The 21543-nt window shown below is 36.2% G+C and overlaps 1 protein-coding gene across 1 annotated transcript in view; it reads right to left on the bottom strand.

The window, feature by feature from the left end:
- GDAP2 (ganglioside induced differentiation associated protein 2) overlaps positions 1-21543 on the bottom strand; it is a 68394-nt gene that overhangs the window by 15364 nt on the left and 31487 nt on the right. Inside the window, exons 5-9 of the mRNA XM_008580418.1 lie at positions 20092-20251; positions 17751-17907; positions 3769-3845; positions 2858-2934; positions 67-206 (exon numbers count right to left, since the gene is read on the bottom strand). Of these exons, the coding sequence (XP_008578640.1) occupies positions 67-206; positions 2858-2934; positions 3769-3845; positions 17751-17907; positions 20092-20251 (611 nt within the window). The remainder of the gene's footprint in view (positions 1-66; positions 207-2857; positions 2935-3768; positions 3846-17750; positions 17908-20091; positions 20252-21543) is intronic.

The following is a 21543-nucleotide window of genomic DNA, read 5'->3' as shown; positions in this document are numbered from 1 at the left end:
GCTATTGCTTAACATTAGGAAAGAAAGAAGCTATCTCCCCCCTCATAATTTGCAAAAATAACTAACTTGACATCAACAACATCGTAGAGTTTCTTCAGGAAGTCAGAATCCAGGTGATTGTATTCGCTGGTCAGTGTGTGAAAATATACTAATACATATTCCTTCACAGCAATGTGATCCATTACATGGATAAAATATAAGAGAGCCTAAAAGAAAAAAGAGGAGTAAAGGTAAAGATCAATTTACACAGTTGTCTATTTTACAGAGGCCAAGAGAGAGGAAAAACCCAGAAGATATAATCTAATTTGTCCCAGTCATTTGCAGATGGACCTCTCAGACTGATTAGTATCAATTTTCTTTAAAAAGAGCTTAAGGAACGTGAGTCATCCCAGTGTTTAATAATTCTCATAAATGCTACAGTGCAATCCTTTACTGTCTTGTTTTAACTGGTAGAGGAAAACAATCAGTCTCTATCCTCTGAAATAACATACTGGAAAGAGTTCTTGGGTCAACTACCAGGTTTCCTCTCTCTAGGATAATGATATCAAGATCATTAGAAGCAGAATTTCTAGACTTTTAATCATTCTTGAAGTTTCTTCCTGAATTCAGAGTCTTTGTAGTCTTTACTTTGGCACAGACTCATGGCTCTCATGTAACCGAGACTTACTATAAAAGGATATGATGAGTGGTATCTTACATGGCTCACTTCGAGGGCTAATTTTCTTAGATCTTTAATGCTGACCTCAATGAGGAAATTGAGAGCAGGTTTAGTCAGTAGATGGCATTTCTAGAGCTCTGAAAGATTCAAATTTAATGTGACCCAGATCAGTTAGGTAACTATTGCATTAAAAGAAGAATGAAATTTAAGAAAAACACTAAAAACAAAACAGAGATACAATATGGACAGGGCCAGTATGACTCAGTGGTTTAACTGTAAACAATTACAAAGAGGAAGCCAAGAGGCAACTACTGAGGAATTACTGTAAAACAAGCTGTTTTCCAATTCCTTCTCAAGAGTCCTTGGCATTAGCATGAATGAATTAACATGGATTAGGATCCAATTGCTACCAGAGCAGACAGAGGAGGGCGTTAAGAAAACACAGTATCTTTCCAGTTGTTACCTAGTTTGGACCTTACAATATATCTCATTATTTTACGTGAAATGAAACATCTTGAATGTCCAGAACACCACGCAAGCACACACCAAAATCAAACGCAGGGATTTATGTTTTTATTGGTATCAATGACATTATTGATGATGAGAATGAATGTCATACTGATTATTAAGAACACAAAACAAATGATCACAAATAGAAACTTAATGATATAATTTTCACCAGTTGAATTTTTACTCTGTGGGACTGCAGTTTGTGTATGTGTGTGTGAGTGAGCATGTGTATGTGTGTGTGTGTTTTTATTATTCTTATTTCTCCTCTTACGAGATTGCTTCTTTGTCCTCTGTGTCCACTTTCCACCCCCATCGCAGGGCAATTAGGATACCCCTTTTCAGCTTCAAATTCCTCATCTTTAATTTAACATTTTTTCATTATAAATAGGGGTAGCCACACGACAGAAAAATGTGGAAGACAAATTCTCCCCTAAACCATCAAAGTAATTTTGGGATATTTACTTCCAGTTTTTACTTTTGTGCTTTAAACAAAACAAAACACAATTAAGGTCAATATAGATAGAATTTAATGTATTACTTTTCCTCCTACTGATATTATATTAATAAACACTTCTCTATATTACTCACCTCTATAACTATAATTTTTAAGGACCACAGAACATTTCATTTGTGGATGTACCATAATTATCTGTAGAAATTTAAGTTATAACTTTTTGCTACAAATGATCCCGTGGGTAACATGCCAGGTTGAGTACTTTCACAATTTTTTTACCCTAATACCAGTGACCAAGAGTTTGAGGGCTTAGCCAGAAGCAATTACCAGCTTTTGCACAATCGTGTGTTTTCTCAAAATTGTGTTTAATTTGGCATTAAGTGCATAAATTTTTATTATGGTTAATAATTATTGATTAAAATTATTCTCCTCTCGCAGCCAGTTTTTTTTTTTTTTAACAAAACTAATGTTTTATGAAGATCTATATATTTATCTTGTGGATTCAATTGTCCCTTGCATGAGTATTACACTTGAGCAGTTTCAGGGAGTATAGCTACTTTCATACTTTGGATTATTTCCTTTGTATAAATTCTCAAGAATAAAATTACTGGTCAATGGGCATGATCTCCTTTATAAATTCAATTCATCTTTGATGACAATGATTATTACTTAAAAGTTCTGGCTAATTTTGAAGATGAAAAAAGAGATCTCATTTTACTTTTTTTGACTACTAATCAGGTTGAACATTTTCTTATTTTTACTTACCGTTAAAACTTTTTCTTTTAGGAATCATCTATCTCTGTTCTTAGCTTCCAAATGAAGGGATCATGAAATTTTGCTCTCTTGGGCAAACTACAACTTTGTTTCTTCTCTTCTGATAGATACTCAAGCATTAATTTTTCTTTTTTCAAAAAGTCAGAATTTGATTCTACAGTTATAATACAGAGTGATTCCAACCAAACACTTGACTTGCCAGTTACATCATACCCAACACAAAGCAGCTATGTTTTTGATCATATTATAACATAGCAGTATTTTTGTTTCTTCTACAGAGAAAAACCAAACCCCCATATTAACAGAAATGATAAACGCTGACTCATGGAACTAGGTCTGCTACTCTGCCAGTAATATACAATTCAGCCTCATCTCATATTGTAAGCCCTGATTCCAAATTCATACCCTACTTATTATTTAAATCAACATTATTTGTAAAACAGAGCCTTTTAATGGCTTACCTTGTCCATATCTATTAATGTTACAGGAATGTTTCTTCCAACTACCACCATCACTGTGCGACCACAGTTATCAACACCTACAAACAGGAAATGTAATCAACACCCAGAAACTTTATTCCAAGAGTATTATTTGTCCTGGGCTCTGACTTTATAAAAATATTCTACACAAATTTAAAAGACTGAAAACCGGGAAGCATGTTTTTAAAATTTCATCTTCTGATTTCATTTACTGTATAGAAAACATCAACTTTTTTTTTTTAAGCTTCATGAAATTTTTGATCACTGCCCTGACTTTTAAGATAAGATCTCTAAAATTTCATCTTCTGATTTCATTTACTGTATAGAAAACATCAACTTTTTTTTTTTTAAGCTTCATGAAATTTTTGATCACTGCCCTGACTTTTAAGATAAGATCTCTTAAAGATTTTAAATTGGGGACAGCCAAAGATCTTTTTATAAATAGCTTTTTGTTTAAGCTCAGTATGACTTTTAATAATACGACTCGAATCTGAAAACTGATGAAAATTACTGAAAAATACTGTTTGAAAAAAAAATATAATGCAGAAAGAGTAGGAATCTGGGAACTTGTACAGTTTCCATTAAATATTTATGAAACGTTTGAATTCTGTAACAGCAAGTTTATGGTACTTTATAAGCAGAAAAACAATTTTAAAAGAAAAAGGACAGTGGGAAGAAATGAAGTTGGCCAATGTAGAACTATAAGTTGAAGATTTTATAGGTTGAGGTGTTATTTTTAAGATCTTGATATTGGCAGAAACTATTTGCATTAGTATAAAAGCTTTTTATTCTTATTAGAATGGATGAAATCAGAGAAGAATGAAGTCTCAAATAGCATGCTGAGTAGTGTCCTTGATAAGCAAAAGAATAAGTTACCACATCCTTAAGCTCACCTGTTTGGTATAAGGCTTTTAGAGAAGCAATATCAGACAGATCCTCAGATCTTGCTTGACATAACCAGCGATTATAGCTAGAGAAATAAAGGATATAATCATTATAATAAACCACTGAAAATTAAATTTACAAATGGGACCAATTTTTGTATTCCTCCCTGACCCGAAATAATTGATTTTTCATTATAAGAAAGAAGGAATTAAAGAAGCTATTATACTGTGCTGAATCTCTACCATGTTATTGATAAAATAAAAACAAATTAATTATTGAGAAAGGAACTACTTGATTTAAAAAAATCCTTATGATAAAAAAAAACTATACAGATAAATGGCTAAGATATCAAGTACTCAAACTAACATTGTTTTAAAATACTATTATTTTCCTATACTAAAAAAAAAAAAAAATGCAAATAGAGAAACCCTGAAGTAATGGCAGATCTCCAAAACAGATGTTCACTCATTCAACAAAGAGTTATTGAGTGCTTACTCTATGATAGGTATTGAGAATATTATAGTGAATAGACATGGTTGCTGCCCTCAAGGAGTTCACTTTTCAGGGGAAAAACAGATAAGTACTCTATATGTTATGTGAAACTACTGAGGAGCTAGGTAATTTTATCTGGGAAGTCCAGGCATATTTAATGATTGGTTAATCAAACTAGTTGTAATGATACCCCATATACCAGATCATATGAACTGCAGTTTGGCTTTGGCTAAGAGGATGTTAAAGCTGGAAGAGTCATTAAAGATCTCCTAGAGGGGGAGATGACCTCAAAAGATGAATGGTCAAGTTCATCTTAGCATTACTAGCCAATTAATGGTAACACTGAAACTGAAAATACACTCAGGTTTCCAGACTTCTGGAAAGGTCAGTACTTTTTCTACTACTATACCATACTGCTTTTTCAAAATTTGAAGTGTCACTTATACTTGACTTTGAAAAAGCTTTTGAGGTACCAAAATGTATGAAAAGCAACTTTGAAGTGTCTAGGACACATATGGCAACAACCAGCAACAACAACATCAACAACAAAAGCTAGACTAGGAGAAGGGAGACTTGGGTTCTAATCTTACTACTTTCAGTGCAAGCTTACTGAAGTTGATCTACCTGTATGGACCTAGTTTCCTCATCTGCAAAATGGTGTTTATGTAGGACATCGCTCAGCTATAAAGTACAATCACACAACTAAAGCTATTTAATGGCAAGTCTGTTACATACAGATTGTAACCAACAAGTGATATGCCTGCTAGTTTCACAGAAATCGTTATTACTTGTGAAAAACACACTTGGTACTGTATTAGTTCTATAAATCGCCTTCTTAAATTTGGTAACTTGCCAAACTATGCAAACTGAAAAGTCAAAGATAACAGCTTTTAATTTTGGTTTAAAATATAATCTGAAAGTCAAGATAAGATCTAAGTTTATTGTAGTTCTCCCTAATTCATGTACACTATTCCATATTTTTTACACAGTCATTTCCCAAGTTATTCCCGCTAAATCCACAATTCTATTTTTTTCTTTAAAAATTTTTTTTCTTTAATAAATAAAAATTATATATATTTCTGGTGTCCAACAAGATGTTTTGATATGTGTATATGTTGTGGAATGGCTAAACTAAGCTAATTAACACATTCATTATCTCACATATTTAACTTTTTTTGTAATGAGAACACTTAATATCTACCCTTTTAGCAATTTTCAAGTATACAACACACTGTTATTAACTATAGCCACCATGTTGTACAATAGACCTTTTGAACTACTCCTCTTGTCTAACTGAAATTTTGTATCCTTTGACCAACATCTCCCCAATCCTGCCTCCTCCCACTCCCAGCCCCTGGTAACCAACCAATCCACTCTCTGCTTCTATAGGTTCACCTTTTTTAGATTCCAAATATAAGTGAGATCATGCAGTATTTGTTTTTCTGTGCCTGGCTTATTTCACTTAAGGTAATGTTTTATATTTTCACTATGAAGGTTAAAAGTGGGAGGGGTAAAGTAAAAGTGTAGAGTTTTTGTTCTTTTTTCCTCTTACAATTCTATTGTTTTCTAATTCCTTTATGATTAAGTCATCTTCACAGTAAGATTAAAGAGAAAAATATTATCTTAAATGTCTATGAGTACCACAGGTCCTAGCACAAAGCATATAACAGAAATTCAGTAAATCCCTATTAATTTCTATAGTCTGTTCATGTATCTATCAGCTAATTTTTCAAAGAGTGATTGCATTTGTAATGCAATGCTTGCATCACAGATCACAGTAGGAACTCAAATCTTTGCTGAATGAAATAATAAGCATAAGTATTATGCCAGGTATTTTGGGGGCTTGAGATGAATTAAAAAAAAACAAACAACTCTTGGCTTCAAAGAGTTTAAAGTTGAATATATGAGACAGATAATATTATAAAGACAATAACTTTGTAATATGACAGAATGAGACATGCAACCCAATAGAAAGAAGCCTGAATCCTCCACCAATCAAGTATGTATGTTGAGAAAGAGACTGGTGGGGGTGGGGGAAATGGAGTACAGGCAAGTCCCAGATATGTTGTAGAAACTGCTCCCTTCTTTGTACCCCAAAGACTTCTACCATGGTCAGTATAAGGCTTTTCCCATTTATTGCAATGTCTGCTTTCATTCAATTAGACCACAGATAGGAAATATGTCTTACTTGTTTCCATATTTCCAGTCAATCCCTAGGGTAGTTCTTAAAACTCAATGACCATGTATTCAATGAACTCTGAAAAATAAATTTTTTTAAACTAGAACTCAGGTGCACAATCTAGAATTAATCATCCTTGGTTCAAAATTCTCTCATCACTGGTACATACACAGTCCACTTTAAAACACTGGTTGAATAATGTTATTTTTAATGAAGTAATATGCACCCCCAAACCTACTACCCCAAATGAAAATTAGCACCTTCACTATAACCTACTCTCCTCCAATTCTAATCCCCTGCTTCCCCATCATCACCTGGAATCCCAGGTTCATCATTTCCTTGCTTTCTTTTCCATATCATTTTAGTTCACCTATATGTATTCGATGTAAGAAGTTATTTTTTGGTTGTTTTTAACTAATAAAAAAAGCTTATCATGCTATATGTAATCTTTTGGGTCTTCCTTTTTTGACTTATTATCCTGCTAAGATTCATCCATATCATTGGGTTTCAATGTTGTTCATTTATTTCGACTATTATATTAGCATAGTGTATTCATACTATATGAAAACCATAGTTTTATTTTTCCACTCTCCCACTGATGAGCACTTGGGCTGTTCCCAGGTTTTTGCTATTGTGAACAGTGCTATAATCTACTGGTTTTACATATCTCCTGGTACATATGTACATGATTTCTCTTGAGTAAACACCTAGGAGTGAAAGTGCTAGGTTACAGAATATGTTCAATTTTAGGAGATAAGTCCAAATCTTTTTTTCCAAAGCACTTCATCAATTTACACTTCTATAAGCAGTGAATGAGATCCTTGAGTCCATGTCCTCTTCAACACTTGGGATTATCATATGTTTTAACTTTTGCCAATCGGTTAGGTTTGAAATGGTATCTCGTTTCTCTCATCACTAATGAGGTTGAGATCCTGTTTATGTTTACTGGACATGTTTTCTTTTTCTGTGAGATACCTGTTCATATGGCTTATCCATTATTCCATTGGGTTGCTTGTTCTTTTTCTCACTGATTTGTAGTTCTTTACATATTCTTGATACTAATCATTTGTCAGTTGTGTATTGTGAACATCTGCTCCTATTCTGTAACTTGCTTTTCACTTTCCATAAGCGTCTTTGCTCCACTTTCTAAAGTTCTTAATTTTAATATAGTCAAAAGTATTTTTTCTTTTATAGTCAGTGTTTTTTTTTTTTTTTGTCTTTTGTCTTTTTCCGTGTCCGGCAACGGATTGCAACCCTCAGTGTTGCCCCCGTACCAGACCGGGGACCGGCAACGGGATTGCAAACCTCGGTGTTGCTCCCACGCCTCGCTCAGCCAGTGAGCGGGAACCGGTCTGTATGTGGGATCCGAACCCTCGGGCGGGAGTGCCGCTGCGCTTCCCAAGCGGTGCACTTATCCAGTGCGCCACCGGGCCGGCCCCTATAGTCAGTGTTTTTTATGTCTTGTTTAAGAAATCTTCCCTTTTTCTAAGGTATGAAATATACTAACTTATAACTTCTTCCATGAGTTTTGATTTTCTTAAAAAAAATTTAAGTTCTTAATCCATCTAAAATTGATTTTAGTTCATGCTGTAGGTTGGATGCCCCCACCAACCTCACTGAAGCTTAATCCCCAGTGTAACTGATGAGGGTAGGAAATCCTATTATGATAATTGAAAGGTGGGGCCTTGAAGAGGTGATTAGATTGTAAGGACCATGCCCTAGTTCATGGGCATGGTTCTGAGGGCTTTAAAAGGAGAGCATGTGAGTCCCTCTCTCTATGCTCTGCCATTTTCTGCCATGTGAGACCCCTGCATTGCTGTAAAGCCACCACCAAAGAAGACCCTCACCAGATATGTTTCCTGGACTTTGGACTTCCCCCAAAACTGTAAGCAATGAATTTCATTTTCTTACAAATTACCCAGTTCCAAGTATTTTGTTATAAGCAACAGAAATGGACTAATACAGTCAGTCCATTGTACAAACATGAAATAGTATAAACTTTAAAATGTTTTTAACCTTGATTAGTGATTAACAACTTGAGATCCAATGATAGATTTGGGTTGTAAAACAAAAACATGTTTATGAGCAGAAGGTTTATAGCTTATGTCAGATGCTCAAAGGGTTAATGATTTAAGGTTAGAATAACTGCTGAGACACTGGTGCTGCTCTGGTCTCTAAAGACCTTGAGGTGAATCTTAATGCAACAATTCATGACTGCAATCTTCATCAGGTTTCTTCTTTATTCTAATTAAGTCCCTCCATTCCCACTATCTATTGTATAAGTTTGATCAGTCATTTTTTTCTCATTTTGAATCAGTAGTTGGGAAGAGGGAGAAAATGCAAAAGATGTTACTTTTACATCCTCAATCAATAGAGGTACGTTTTCCTCTAAACTTCATTATCCAAAGAATATTTTACATTTTCCATTACATCTCTTGTAAATTGCACCTCATTTTCTACTGTACTTTCTGTGTTTTATTTCAATAAAGACATGTAATCTTTTGTTCCAATCCCCAAATCAAAACAAGCTAAAAAAGGAAAATATCAACTCAAAATAGTATCTGGTTTTCCTATAGCTTATTCCAAATAAACAAATTTCTATTACTTGACAATCAGGTGAAAGATAATAATCATAGATAAACAATAATAAAAAATGTCAAAGTAAGAGCAAAAATAGCCACTAGGGTGTTCTAAAGGCAGAAATACTGATTAGTTTCTTAATGGGTTGTAATAAACTAAGGTTAAACGCTGTCCTCACAAAGCTAACATAATCTAATTTCTTCCAGTTAATTAATTACCATCAACCTGCATAGCTGAAGGTTGAACGTTGAAGAAAATTTAAACTAAATTACTCTTAAAAGACCAATAACTAACCCATTTGTGTAAAACCAATAGCCCAGGGAAAATTTTGTCTTTAGAATTAACAGAAGCTTTTCCAGACCTCATGCAACTGCCCTATACGAGACTTGGTTCAGACCCTTGTTATATCCTCTTACTATATCCTATACCTGTAATTTAAACAATTATTCATATACATTTACTTTAACATTTTTCTCCTCTGCAAGACCCAAAGCTCCATGAAGTCAGGGGCTATATCCATCTCTTTTGTCACTTTATTACCAATAGTACCTAGCACAATACTTGGCACATTAGTAAGGGCTTAATATTTAATAATGAATGAGATGTTTTTGCTGTGAGAAATGACATGAGACAAAGGCAATTGGATCTTAAGCCAACCAAGGAACACCAATGAAAAGGAAAGGAAACTCTTAATGTAAAATAATTTTAAGAGTTTTTTAAAAACTGTATTTTTGAAAAAGAATATCTAGTTTGTCTCCTCATTTCTGTAAGTAAACCAACTCTTATATTATGATACAGCTAAATCAGTCACAAGTGGACATAATACCTGGAAATATTAATGCAAGAATTAGACACATCAGCTGGACAGTTAGCTCACGTGGGAGAGTGTGGTGCTGGTAACACCAAGGTCAAGGGTTTGGATCCCCTTACCGGCCAGCTACCAAGGGGAAAACAAAAAGAATTAGAAATGTCTAATTTTTTCAGATGTTAAAAAGAATCATTAGAAGAGATACTGATGTGGGAAGTCAGTGCTATGAAAGAAATGATATAATAAAACTATTGCCAATTCACGTGACCTTTTGTTTTTGATGGAAGAATTGAAGTTTTTCAAAAAGAAATTACTAACTAAAAATCTACTTACCTCTCAAAGATAAAGACTTTAACACTTGTTCAATTTAACTAAAATAATCAACAGAAACCGGACTCAATATGTGAAAATAAAAGCTTGATTTGGAAAGAAGAAAAACAGATTAAAAAAACTACAATTTGCAATCTCAAACATTGCTGAGTATGCAAACAGATGACTTACAGTTCAGTTGTATCATAAACTCGTAAATAATTAGTCATCAATTCTAAAACTTTTGGGTCTATGGACCCTTTTATGTTTTTAAAAATTGAGAACCATAAAGACCCTTTCTTTATGTTATTTATATCTATCAATATTTACCATATTAGAAATAAGAACAGAAATTTAAAGGTATTTATTAATTTAAAAACAATAAAAAACCTATCATGTAAACATAACTTTAATAAAAAAAACTGTATTTACGGAGAAGAGTTATACTCTCTTAATTATTGCAAATCCCTTTAATTTCTGCTGTATTCTCACATCTGCTTCTGCATTTAATCTGCTGCAGTATCACATGTTAAATAGCCTCCAGAAAACTCCATAAAACACTGTAAATAATGAAATGAAAAGGGAAAATAAGTCTTAGTAATTTTACGAAAATAGTTTGATCTCACAGGTCCCCTGAGAGGGAATCAGGTTCCCAGGACCACACATTTGAGAAGTGCTGTTATCACTATTAAAGTAAAATGAGCAGGAGGCCAATAGTTTGGGGTTGTTTCTGTCCCAGGAACCCTTACACAATCATACTAAAACTTAACTTAGAGGTATTCCTTGTAACTGATTAATTTTGGACAAAACAACAACAAAAAAACCCAACTAAAAACCCAAGTTTCAGTCAATCACAAACAGCTAACTAGCTGTCAATCAAGTGTTCTTCACTTTGCTGCCACATTAAGCCTATAAAAGCCTGCTGCTCACACTACTAGAGCAAAGCTCTCTGAATCTCTTCTGGTTTTGAGTGGTGCCTGATTCATTAATCTATTGATTTATTTTGTTTTGCTTTTTGGCTATTGGCTGGTAGGGGGATCCGAACCGACCTTGGTGTTATAACATCACGCTCTAAACAAGTTAACCAGCCAGCCCTGATTCATAACTCTTTCTTTGTTTAAATAAACTCTGTTAAACTTATTTTGTCTAAAGTTTTTCTTTTAACATCACTCTGAAGTATTCTACATTACAGTTCTCATAAGACTTCATCTTTAATCATCATAGACACTGTGCACATAAGTGGGAAATCAGAGCATCTTTGATTCAGATATAGCTTATCACTCAAGGGAAATGAATGGCAGAGGTACCCAGCCTTTATTTCCCAGTTCTGGCTTTGGGAGCCACAGCCTGTACTCTTCTCCAAGCCTGCAACTGTGCTGACTGGATGTGCACAACAACCTGCTTGCTGTTCAGAACTTCTGCCTCACCATCTGTCAATACCTCCAACATCTGAAGGGAGTATGTGTGGCTCACTCATGAATTCCCAAAAGATATGGATTACTTTATCTCCATGTACTTCCACCTAGAATGTTTCGTAGAGTAAGTGCCCAATGTTTCCTGAACTGAATGGAAAAAGTCAAACATGTAACAAATTTGACCTTTGAGATCAATGTCCTCTACCAATACAAGGACGTTTAACATGCTGTCTTCATATTCCTTCCTAGAACCTACCCCTTTGCTGGGAACTCCTTTCCAAAAAGTGTGGACTTGTACATATTCATTTTAATACTGGCTTGAACTAGTAGTTCTTAAGTAAAATGAATCAACTCATTTAAAAAAAAGACAGACAAGCATCCAGCCTAAAGACAAACTTAAAAAGTTCCAGATTATTGGTCCATTTCATGGAGAAATAAAAAAGATATGATGTGGTGTGTGTGTGTGTGTGCATGCGTGTGTGTGTGTGAGCAGAGAGAGAGAGAGAGAGAGAGAGAGGAAAAGTGGTTGAATGATTTGAGAAAGGTGATAACCATGCAGTTTTTGCATGTGAATACAAAAAAATCTTTAGTCCTTTCCAAACTTCTCTGAAGTTGGTTTGTGTAAGTGGGTTGAAGATAGTGGTAGAGAAGGGAGATATGCTGCAGTGGCTACTTTGAAGGTTTTCCCTTAGTTTGCTGTAACCACGGGCAAGCCACTCTGTAGGATCACTTTATCCCATGTAGAGAGGTCATAGTAGACCAGTGATTTAGGGCACAAAAGAGCTATTTAAGAAACTTTAGAAGAAAGATTTCCCAGTCTTTCCTATTGAGATTCTGATTCAAGAAGTTTGGTGTGGGGCCCACAAATTTTTAACAAGCAACTCTGGTGATTCTAAAGCTGACAGACTGTGGACTCCCTTTGGAAAACTGTACCAGATGACCACCAAAATTCCTTCCAATGATAAAGTACTGGTGAGAGACCATAGATCAGTGGGTATTAAAGTGTGGTCTGCAGACTCCTGAAAAGGTTCTGAGACACCTTCAGGGCATTTGCAAGTTCAAAACTATTTTTGTAATAACACTAAGACATTATCTGCCTTTTTCACTGTGTTGACATTTGCGCTGATGGTGCAAAGGCCAACGGATGGGTAAAAATGACTGGTAATGGCCTTAGCATAAATCAAGGCAGTGGCACCAAACTGTAGTTGTAGTAACTGCCAAATACTTGGAAAAAACCAGCCAGTTTCATTTAAGAATATCTTTGATGAAGAAGTAAAAATTATTAATTTTATTAAATCAACCCTTGAGAACACATCTTTTTAAATTAATGTGTGACAGTATGGGAAGAACACATAAAGCACTTCTGCATACCAAAGTACGTGGCTGTCTTGACGAAAAGCACTGTGTGACTGAACTGTAAGCTGAACTCTTTGCCTTTTTCATGGAGCACCATTTTTACTTAAAATAATGATTGCCAGACAAACTATGGTTATTCATCATGACTAATAGGCAGATGTTTTCTCAATAATAAATAAAGTGACCCTGCCATTTCAAGAAAAATAGCCAACAGCATTTGCTGCCAAAGATAATACCTGAGCTTTAAAAAAATATATGTAATTTTGGAAAATCTGTATTATCACCAGAAGTGTGATAGTTCCTGATAATTAAAGACTTTCCTGATGAGACTGGCGGTGATACTAATATATTTTTTGTTATTATGTAATGAAATGTGTTAATATTTGAAAGACCTGAATAATTCCATGAGTTAGTATTTTCCAAAAGAACAATGCATCATGTTATAAAGTCATGCTATAAGTTTCCCAAAAATCCATTCGAAGCACAGGACAGAATAACACATTTTAACATAACAGAATACAAAGATTCATGGATATGCTTTGAGATTCCACATTACAACTAAGTTAAACTACCATTTATTAAATTCCGGTGTAGTATCCAAGAATATCCCCAATTATTTGAAAAGTTTTTAAAATACTCTTCCCTTTTCAAGTATATATCTGAGTGAGGATGGATTTTCTTCATATACTTTACCCGGAACAACTTATTGCAACAGTTTGAATGCTGATATAAATATCCAGCTGTCTTTTATTAAGCCAAACAGGAAAAGATTTGTAAGATTTTTAGAAAGATAAAACACCACTATTCTTCTCACTAAATTAAAAAAAAAATAGTTATTTTTCACAAAAACATTATGTATTTTTTTTTAAAAATTGATAAATAATTACTCATATGATACATACTGATAGATATTACTCCTGTGAACAAAACTCTCTGGGGCCCTCAGCAATTTTTAAGAGAGCAAAGAGAGTAAGAAGTTTGAGAACCACTGTTCTACACAAAAAGAGTTAACCAAATCTAACACTGCATAAACCACGTCGTGAAAAAGCTTTAAAGAGAATATAGATGCCAAGGTCCCAGTGATGTGAGGGGGAACCCAGGCGCTGTATTTAAAGAAAAGTGTCTCCAAGATGATTCTTACACATGGCCATGTTTAGAAACCACTGAAAACATCATTTGACTGTGACTGTATCCTTAGGAAAAGTTGTTTACTGGTGCCCCCTAGTGGCTAACTTGTTTTTGTTTTTAAAAATAAAATCAGAATGAAGACCTGAGACTGAGGAGATGCAAAATTTTAATTCTGTAAGGGACTCTAGAGATCATCTAGTCCAATCCCACTTTACAAATGGAGAATGAATATATCCAGACACAACAATACAGCGTGATAAATGCTATGCTATGCTATGCTTTGGGTAAGGGGGAGGTGTGAAAAAAGCATACAGGAGGAGGCATCTATTCCACACTTGGGAGATAAGTTTCCAGAGGTGATTGCTTCTAAGTTGAAACCTGGAGAATGGACAGGAGATGAAGGATGAGAGTATTCTAGTCAAAAGGAATGGAAAGCACCAAAGCTCAAAGGCAAAACAGACCATCATCTGATCAGTACTGAAGACAATAACAGTGACTGATTTTAAGAACTTGATGAGTACCAGGTGCTGTGCTGAGCTCATTACATTATCTTATTTAATGTTCACAACAACTCTGTGAGATGTTATCCCTCAACCAACCCTATAAGGTAATGGATAGGAGCCCTTTATAGTTTATAATTTTTTGTTTTTAAAGATTTTTTGATAAGCACCTAGCTTTACAAGGACTGTTAATCTTTAGAAAAGCTTACACAAAACGTACAAAATCTGCTTCTATGTTTTTAAAAGGATTTATTCTGAATTGCTTTAGAAAACACTTGGAAGAAACAGAATGGGTCAGATGCCTTATAATGTCCTTGGGATAAGTTGGGGAGAAATAAAACTTTTAAATTTAATAAAACTATAGGTTATGCTTTAATTATAAACATAGTAAAGTAAAAACTTTTCCCTTCCCTTTTCCATATTTCTGCTTTCAGAATATAACCTCATAAGGAGACACTACAATCACAAGAGACAGCAGGACTCTGAAATCAGACATATATATGGATACTAGCTTCACCACATATTAAGTGTGACCACTGATAAATTACTTATCTTTGAGTTTCTATATCTACAAAATGGGGACAATATCTTCCTCACTGGATTGTCATGAAGAATAAATTAGAACACATTATGTATGTGTATATATATATATACACACACACACAGATCATTCAGTAGATATAAGGTCCCTTTCTTGTTTCTGATGTCCTTATGTGTCTAACAGTCCAAAGGGGTTTGCCTTATGATATAGATTGGATCTGTTCTTCCCTCAAAGCCCATGCTGAAATATGATCCCCAATGTGGCAGTGTTGGTAGGTGTTTGGGTCATAGGGGTAGATCCCTCATGAAAAGATTAATGCCTTCCCTGGGGGTGGAGGGTAGTGAGTGTTAGTTCTATTAGTAAGCTCTATTAGTTCCCATGAGGAAGGTTATTTAAAGGACCCTGGGACCTCCTCCATCTCTCACTGCCTCTCACCATGTGATCCTGCACGAGCTGGCTGCCCTGCTGTTTACCGCTAAGAGTAGAAGCAGCCTGAGGCCCCCACCACATGCAGCTGTCTTAAGAATCATGAGCCAAATAAACCTCTTTTCTTTATAAATCACCCAGTTTCAGGTATTCTGTTAGAGCGCTAAGAGTAGAAGCAGCCTGAGGCCCCCACCACATGCAGCTGTCTTAAGAGTCATGAGCCAAATAAACCTCTTTTCTTTATAAATCACCCAGTTTCAGGTATTCTGTTAGAGCAACAAAAAAATGCACTAACACAGAAAATTGGTACCAGGAGTGAAGTGTTGCTATACAGATACCTAAAAAAGTTGAAGTGGCTTTGGAACTGGGTAACGGGCAAAGGTTGGAGGAGTTTGGAGGACTCAAAAGAAGACAAAAAGATGAGGGAAAGTTTGGAACTCCTCAGAGATTGTTTAAATGGTTGTGACCAGAATGCTGATAGAAAAGTGGACAGTAAAGATCATGCGGATGATGAGGTCTCAGAAAGAAATGAAGAACTTATTGGGAATTGGACAAAAAAAATCACCCTTGCTACACCATAGCAAGAAACTTGGCTGTACTGTGTTCATATCCTAGGACTTTGTGGAAGGGGGAACTTAATAGTTATGAATCTGAATATTTGGCAGAAGAAATTTCTAAGCAGTGAAGCATTCAGACTGCTGCATGGCTACTTATAATAGCCTAGTCTCAGTTATGGCGGTAAAGCTAGAATTTATAATTTAAAAAGGAAGCAGAACGTAAAGATTTAGAAAATTTGCAGCCTGGCCATGTGATAATGAGAGAGCATTTTCAGGAGAAAAATTCAAGGGTACAGCAGATGGACTGGTTGCTAAAGACATTGGCATGGCTATGAGGCAGCCAGGTGCTAATAGCCAAGACAATGAAAGAAATGCCCTGAAGGCAATTCAGAAGTCTTTGGGGGCCACCCCTCCCATCATAGACCCTGAGGCCTAGGACAACCATTCCAGGGGAGCGGCTGCCCTGCACTGCCTAGGAATGCACCTCCCTGTACCTTAGCTGCTCTGGCTGTAGCTTCCTTGCCTTAGGTGGCCCCATGTGTGTGGCTCGTGACACAACTCTGGAGAATGCAAGCCAGAAACCTTGGTGGCATCCATGGGGCATTAAGTCTGCAGGCTGGCAGAACGCAAGAGTGGTGGAGTGGCAGTCTCTGCCCAGATATTGGAGGATGTATGGAAAAACCTGGGGGCTCCTGCAGAGACCTGCTGAAGGGGTGGAGCCATTGCAGAGGGCATCTACTAGGGCAATGAAGGGAAGAAATGTGGGGCTGGAGTCCTCACAGAGAGCCCCCACCAAAGCAATGTCTAGTGCAGCCACTGTAGTGGAGCTGCCACCAAGACTCCAGAACTGTAGAGCCATTGGCAACTTTCAATGCCCACTTGGAAAAGCCAAGAGGGTGGGGATGCCCAATGCTTTGGGGGCCCAAGCCCCCCATTGTGCACAGGATTCAGGACTTGGAGTCAAAGGAGATTATTCTGGAGCTTTAAGATTTAATGTTTGCCCTGCTGGGTTTTGTACTTGTTTGGGGCATGTTCCTCCTTTCTTCTGGCCTATTCCTCTCTTTTGGAATGGAAATGTGTACCCAATGTCTGTTCCACCATTGTATCTTGGAAGGAGATAAATTTGTTTTTGATTTTTACATGTGCACAGTGCACAGCTGGAACTTTTGCCTTTGGTCTCAGATGAGACTTCGGGTTTTGGACGTTTAAGTTGGTGCTGGAACAAGAGAAGACTTTTAGGACTATTGGGATGAAATGATTGTATTTTGCACAGGAGAGGAACGTGAGTTTTGGGTGTGGAATGACATAGTTTGGATATGTTGTCCCCTCAAAGCTCATGTTGAAATCTGATCCCCAATGTGGTAGAGTTGGGAGGTGTTTGGGTCATGCGGCAGATCCCTAATGAACAAATCAATGCCCTCCCTGTGCAGGGTAGTGAGTGAGTTCCCGCTTTATTAGTTCCTGTGAGAGCTGGTTGTTTAAAGGACCCTGGCACCTCCCTTCCTTCTCTCTCTTGCTTTCTCTCGCCATTTTTCAATATTCTACTGACTGCCCTGCCACTTTCCACTATGAGTCAAAGCAGCCTGAGGCCCATACCAGATGTAGCTGTCCCAGAATCATGAGCCAAATAAGCCTTTTTTCTTTATGAATTACCCAGTATTCTGTTATAGCAACACAAAAACAGACTAATACACCTTACTTTCTTTGATGCTGCTTCTGCAAGGCTGCCTCTGATAATTGTCCCTGAAGGATCAGTTTTCTTTGCTTATCAATATCTCCTTCCATTCGGGCAAAAGCATGAGAGCCAATGAAAGAGAGATCAACTCCCAAGCCTTCATCCTCATCTTCTTGGTTGTCTGTAACAAAAACAGTACTATAAATAGAGAGCTTATGACAAAATAGACAGCAAGTGAAAAAGATTGTGCTGCAGTACGGATGACTGCGAGGAAACTCCAAAAACTGGAGTTAAGGTAAATTTTGGAGAATAAAATGGAAATCAGATTTAGGCACTTGTAGAATTGAAATAATGAAAGAAACTTGCCTGTTCGTGTGTGACAAAAGTTTTAGAAATATGTGAAATCAAATCAAGGTGACCTGGGTGTAAACTTAAGAAGAAAAGTGTAGGATGTGATCATAAGCAAAGACAGAAGTAGACCATACTTGAGTTTAAAGATGGCTTGTCGTACAGCACCTAACAAAAGAAGTATGAAAAACAAATAATTGGGAGCATTTATACAGTACTGTTTAAGGAGGCAGCAATTGACTCATTGGCACATTATTTCCAGACCTGCTGTCAGGCACCACCCTAAAGAAGACGGATGGACCAAGATCACAGGGTATAATCCAGATTCATTAAGAAATACTTCAATTATAATTTAGCATCCTGGTTTTCTATACTGGTCATATCAACATAATTGTTTTGGACCTTAAGAGTTATAGTTCTCACTACAAGTTAATAAGTAAAGTTTCTGATCTATCCATGTGATCACTGTGAGTTTGGCTAGTAGAAGCCAGTCTCTTAGGAACAGAAGCTCTCTTAGTGTGGTGCCCACTGCCTGACTAGAGTTGTTAAAAATGAAAACTAAAAAAACAAACCTTGGGCCTTGGGGAACTTCCAAAGGCAGTGTGTCACCACTTGAATCCCAGCCTGGGAACCATTGGCTGGGACTTCCCCACATTTACTTCACTGCTTTTCAAACTGTGACAGACCATAGTTTAGAAAGGTCTTTAATTAAAAAATACCTGTGAATGAATCTTCCTTCAACCCCTCAAGTAAAGCAGATTATATATGGTTTTTAGCAGATTTAATATTTTAATTGAAAATATTTATGAACACTAAGGCCTATATATTTAAGGTAACAATATTTTAAGATATAAACGCAAATCAAGCACTCATTGAGAACGGTGGATAGGAAGGAATCTTTTGGCTAATCTACTCATCTACTGTCCAGCATTGCCAACTTAAATTGGTTTTGCTGTTCACTATTCCTTATCACAGTAAATACATTTTATGGAGGAAAAGTTATTTGTTATAGTGGTGATGACAAGCATGAAGATTTCCAAACAACTCTGGTCATTATTTTAAGGTTCTACTATATTGGAGGATCCCACAAAGTACACTGGTACACCTCCAGCAAAGCTTGGTTCACAGACATTTCTGATGCTAGACCATTTATAAGTCCCTCCAGTTGACATAAGTCTATATGCTGGCGATAAAAAGGAGTTGAACAGCTTTCTACAGATTTCTCATTTTAAAAGAGTGTTCACAGTAGGAATCTCACAGTAATTCCCTGAGCTGCTGGATTTCAGGATCAAGGCCCAGCACTGAAGCTTGTGAGGCATTTATCCACAAAAGGGATTTATGGCCTTAAACATGTACATGTGAAGATCAGTACAAGCTGTCATACAGAACGGATTTAGAAGGGCTCCCAGCCTAACATGCTTTACATACTACTTCATCCTACATGAGTATAAAACCTAAGAAAACAAAATGGTTGTAGCATTTTTGCCTTAGTATTTAATGTTAGGTATGGCTTTTAGAAGACACTATTAAAACTGTTTAAAATTTTAGATGATAACATACTTAACTACAAAAATGGTTGTAGCATTTTTGCCTTAGTATTTAATGTTAGGCATGGCTTTTAGAAGACACTATTAAAACTGTTTAAAATTTTAGATGATAACATACTTAACTACTGTCTCAAATAGTGCCCTGCATTAGACTATAAGCTTTGTTAGGGTGAGAATGTTGTTATATCCACCTCTGAATACCCACTGCGTAACACAGACTTGACATAACATCTGTCTACCAATTTACCTACCTATCTATAGATAGATAAAATTTTTTTTAAATCAAAGAATAAATCTCAGCAAGAATAGGACTCTGAAAACTTCTAAACTGGTCTTGATCTTAGTGTCATGCTAACAGAGAATTTCCAAAAGGTCAGGCTGAACATCCTGCTTCTTTGGTGGTTGGTGTTTTATCAGAACCTCTGCTTCCTCAAGAGAGAAATTAGGAAAGGTAGAACTCTAGAACTCACCCTCTGGAGCACCAGGCTTTTCACTTATTCTAATCTGCCGTTCAGGTACCACAGGCTCCCCTTCTGCATTTCCAATATCTGCAGGTAGGTATGGCAATGTTTGACTCTCCTCCTTTAATGACCTTGGGAAATACAGAGGTAGCAGCTTTTGGTAAGTAGCCTGTGTCAGAAAAACAAGACATTCTGTGAAAATAATGAAGTAATGAAGCAGACCTTAGCAGTGCTTAGGCCTATTCATATACTTTGAAGACAGCCTCCATCAAGAATAAAGACCTTACCACTTTTGAGCTCAGACTAGATGCTAAGACCCTCAATCAGTTCCTGTGTTAAAAATCAGGATATTGTTAGCTAGTCAAGTTAAATGTGATGCCCATCCTCGCAATTCCAGTCACTGAATCTGGAATGCATAAGTCCTGCCACTTCTGCCCCCACCCCCACCTTCACTTACTAATGATACCTGTCTACCAAGACTCAGCTCAGATGTTACTTCCTTGACCCTTGGTGTGCTGTCAGGGTCCATTTGACCAATGTTTAGTTTTTGAGTTTTCTTTTTTTTACATTTCTAACTATTTGTGAAAGACTGATATTTCATAACTTTTATTCTTTAGAGATTTTTCAAAGAACAAAGATAAATTTTATTTTTTAAGGAAAGAAATAGAATAAAACCCATTTTATCTTATAATTTCCATATGGGTTGGTACACGGGGCTCATTTATAAATCCACGATACACGATCAGCGTTTAGTGCTCTTATTCTTCCTGTATCTTGAAGCATTTTGCTTTTTCATCATCCTAGGAATTACTTTATCATTACTCATCAATTATTCAAAACTATACTAAAAAAACTAAATTAAAATAAGAAAACAAAAGAATGATGGAATAGGCTTAGAAGGACAATAAAATTATTTACAAAATCTTTACTCCAGTATCCTTATTGTGTTGCCCACAGTAACTAATACATCATCTTTTAAGTAAACATATAAGACTGCAGACACCATCTTCAGAGTCTTTTTTTAAAAATTGAGATATAATTCATGTACCATAAAATTCAACCTTTAAAAGTATAGAATTCAGGCCGGCCCGTGGCTCACTCAGTAGAGTGCGGTGCTGATAACACCAAGGCCACGGGTTCGGATCCTATATAGGGATGGCCGGTTTGCTCACTAGCTGAGCGTGGTGCTGACAACACCAAGCCAAGGGTTGAGATCCCCTTACCGGTCATCTTTTTTAAAAAAAAGAAAAAGAAAACATCACATAACACTTCGAAAAAGTGATATAATTCTTTGGTAATTATAAAGCAATCTTTTTTTTTTTTTTTTTTTTGTCTTTTTTTTTCCGTGTCCGGCAACAGATCACAACCCTCAGTGTCGCCCCCATACCGGACCGGGACCGGCAACGGGATCGCAGCCCTCGGTGTTGCTCCCGTGCCTCGCTCAGCCAGTGAGCGGGAACC

Source organism: Galeopterus variegatus, unplaced genomic scaffold (genome assembly GCF_000696425.1).
Source record: "Galeopterus variegatus unplaced genomic scaffold, G_variegatus-3.0.2 Scaffold2084, whole genome shotgun sequence".
NCBI classification, from domain to species: Eukaryota; Metazoa; Chordata; class Mammalia; order Dermoptera; family Cynocephalidae; genus Galeopterus; species Galeopterus variegatus.
This window is presented reverse-complemented; position numbering and strand designations above follow the sequence as displayed.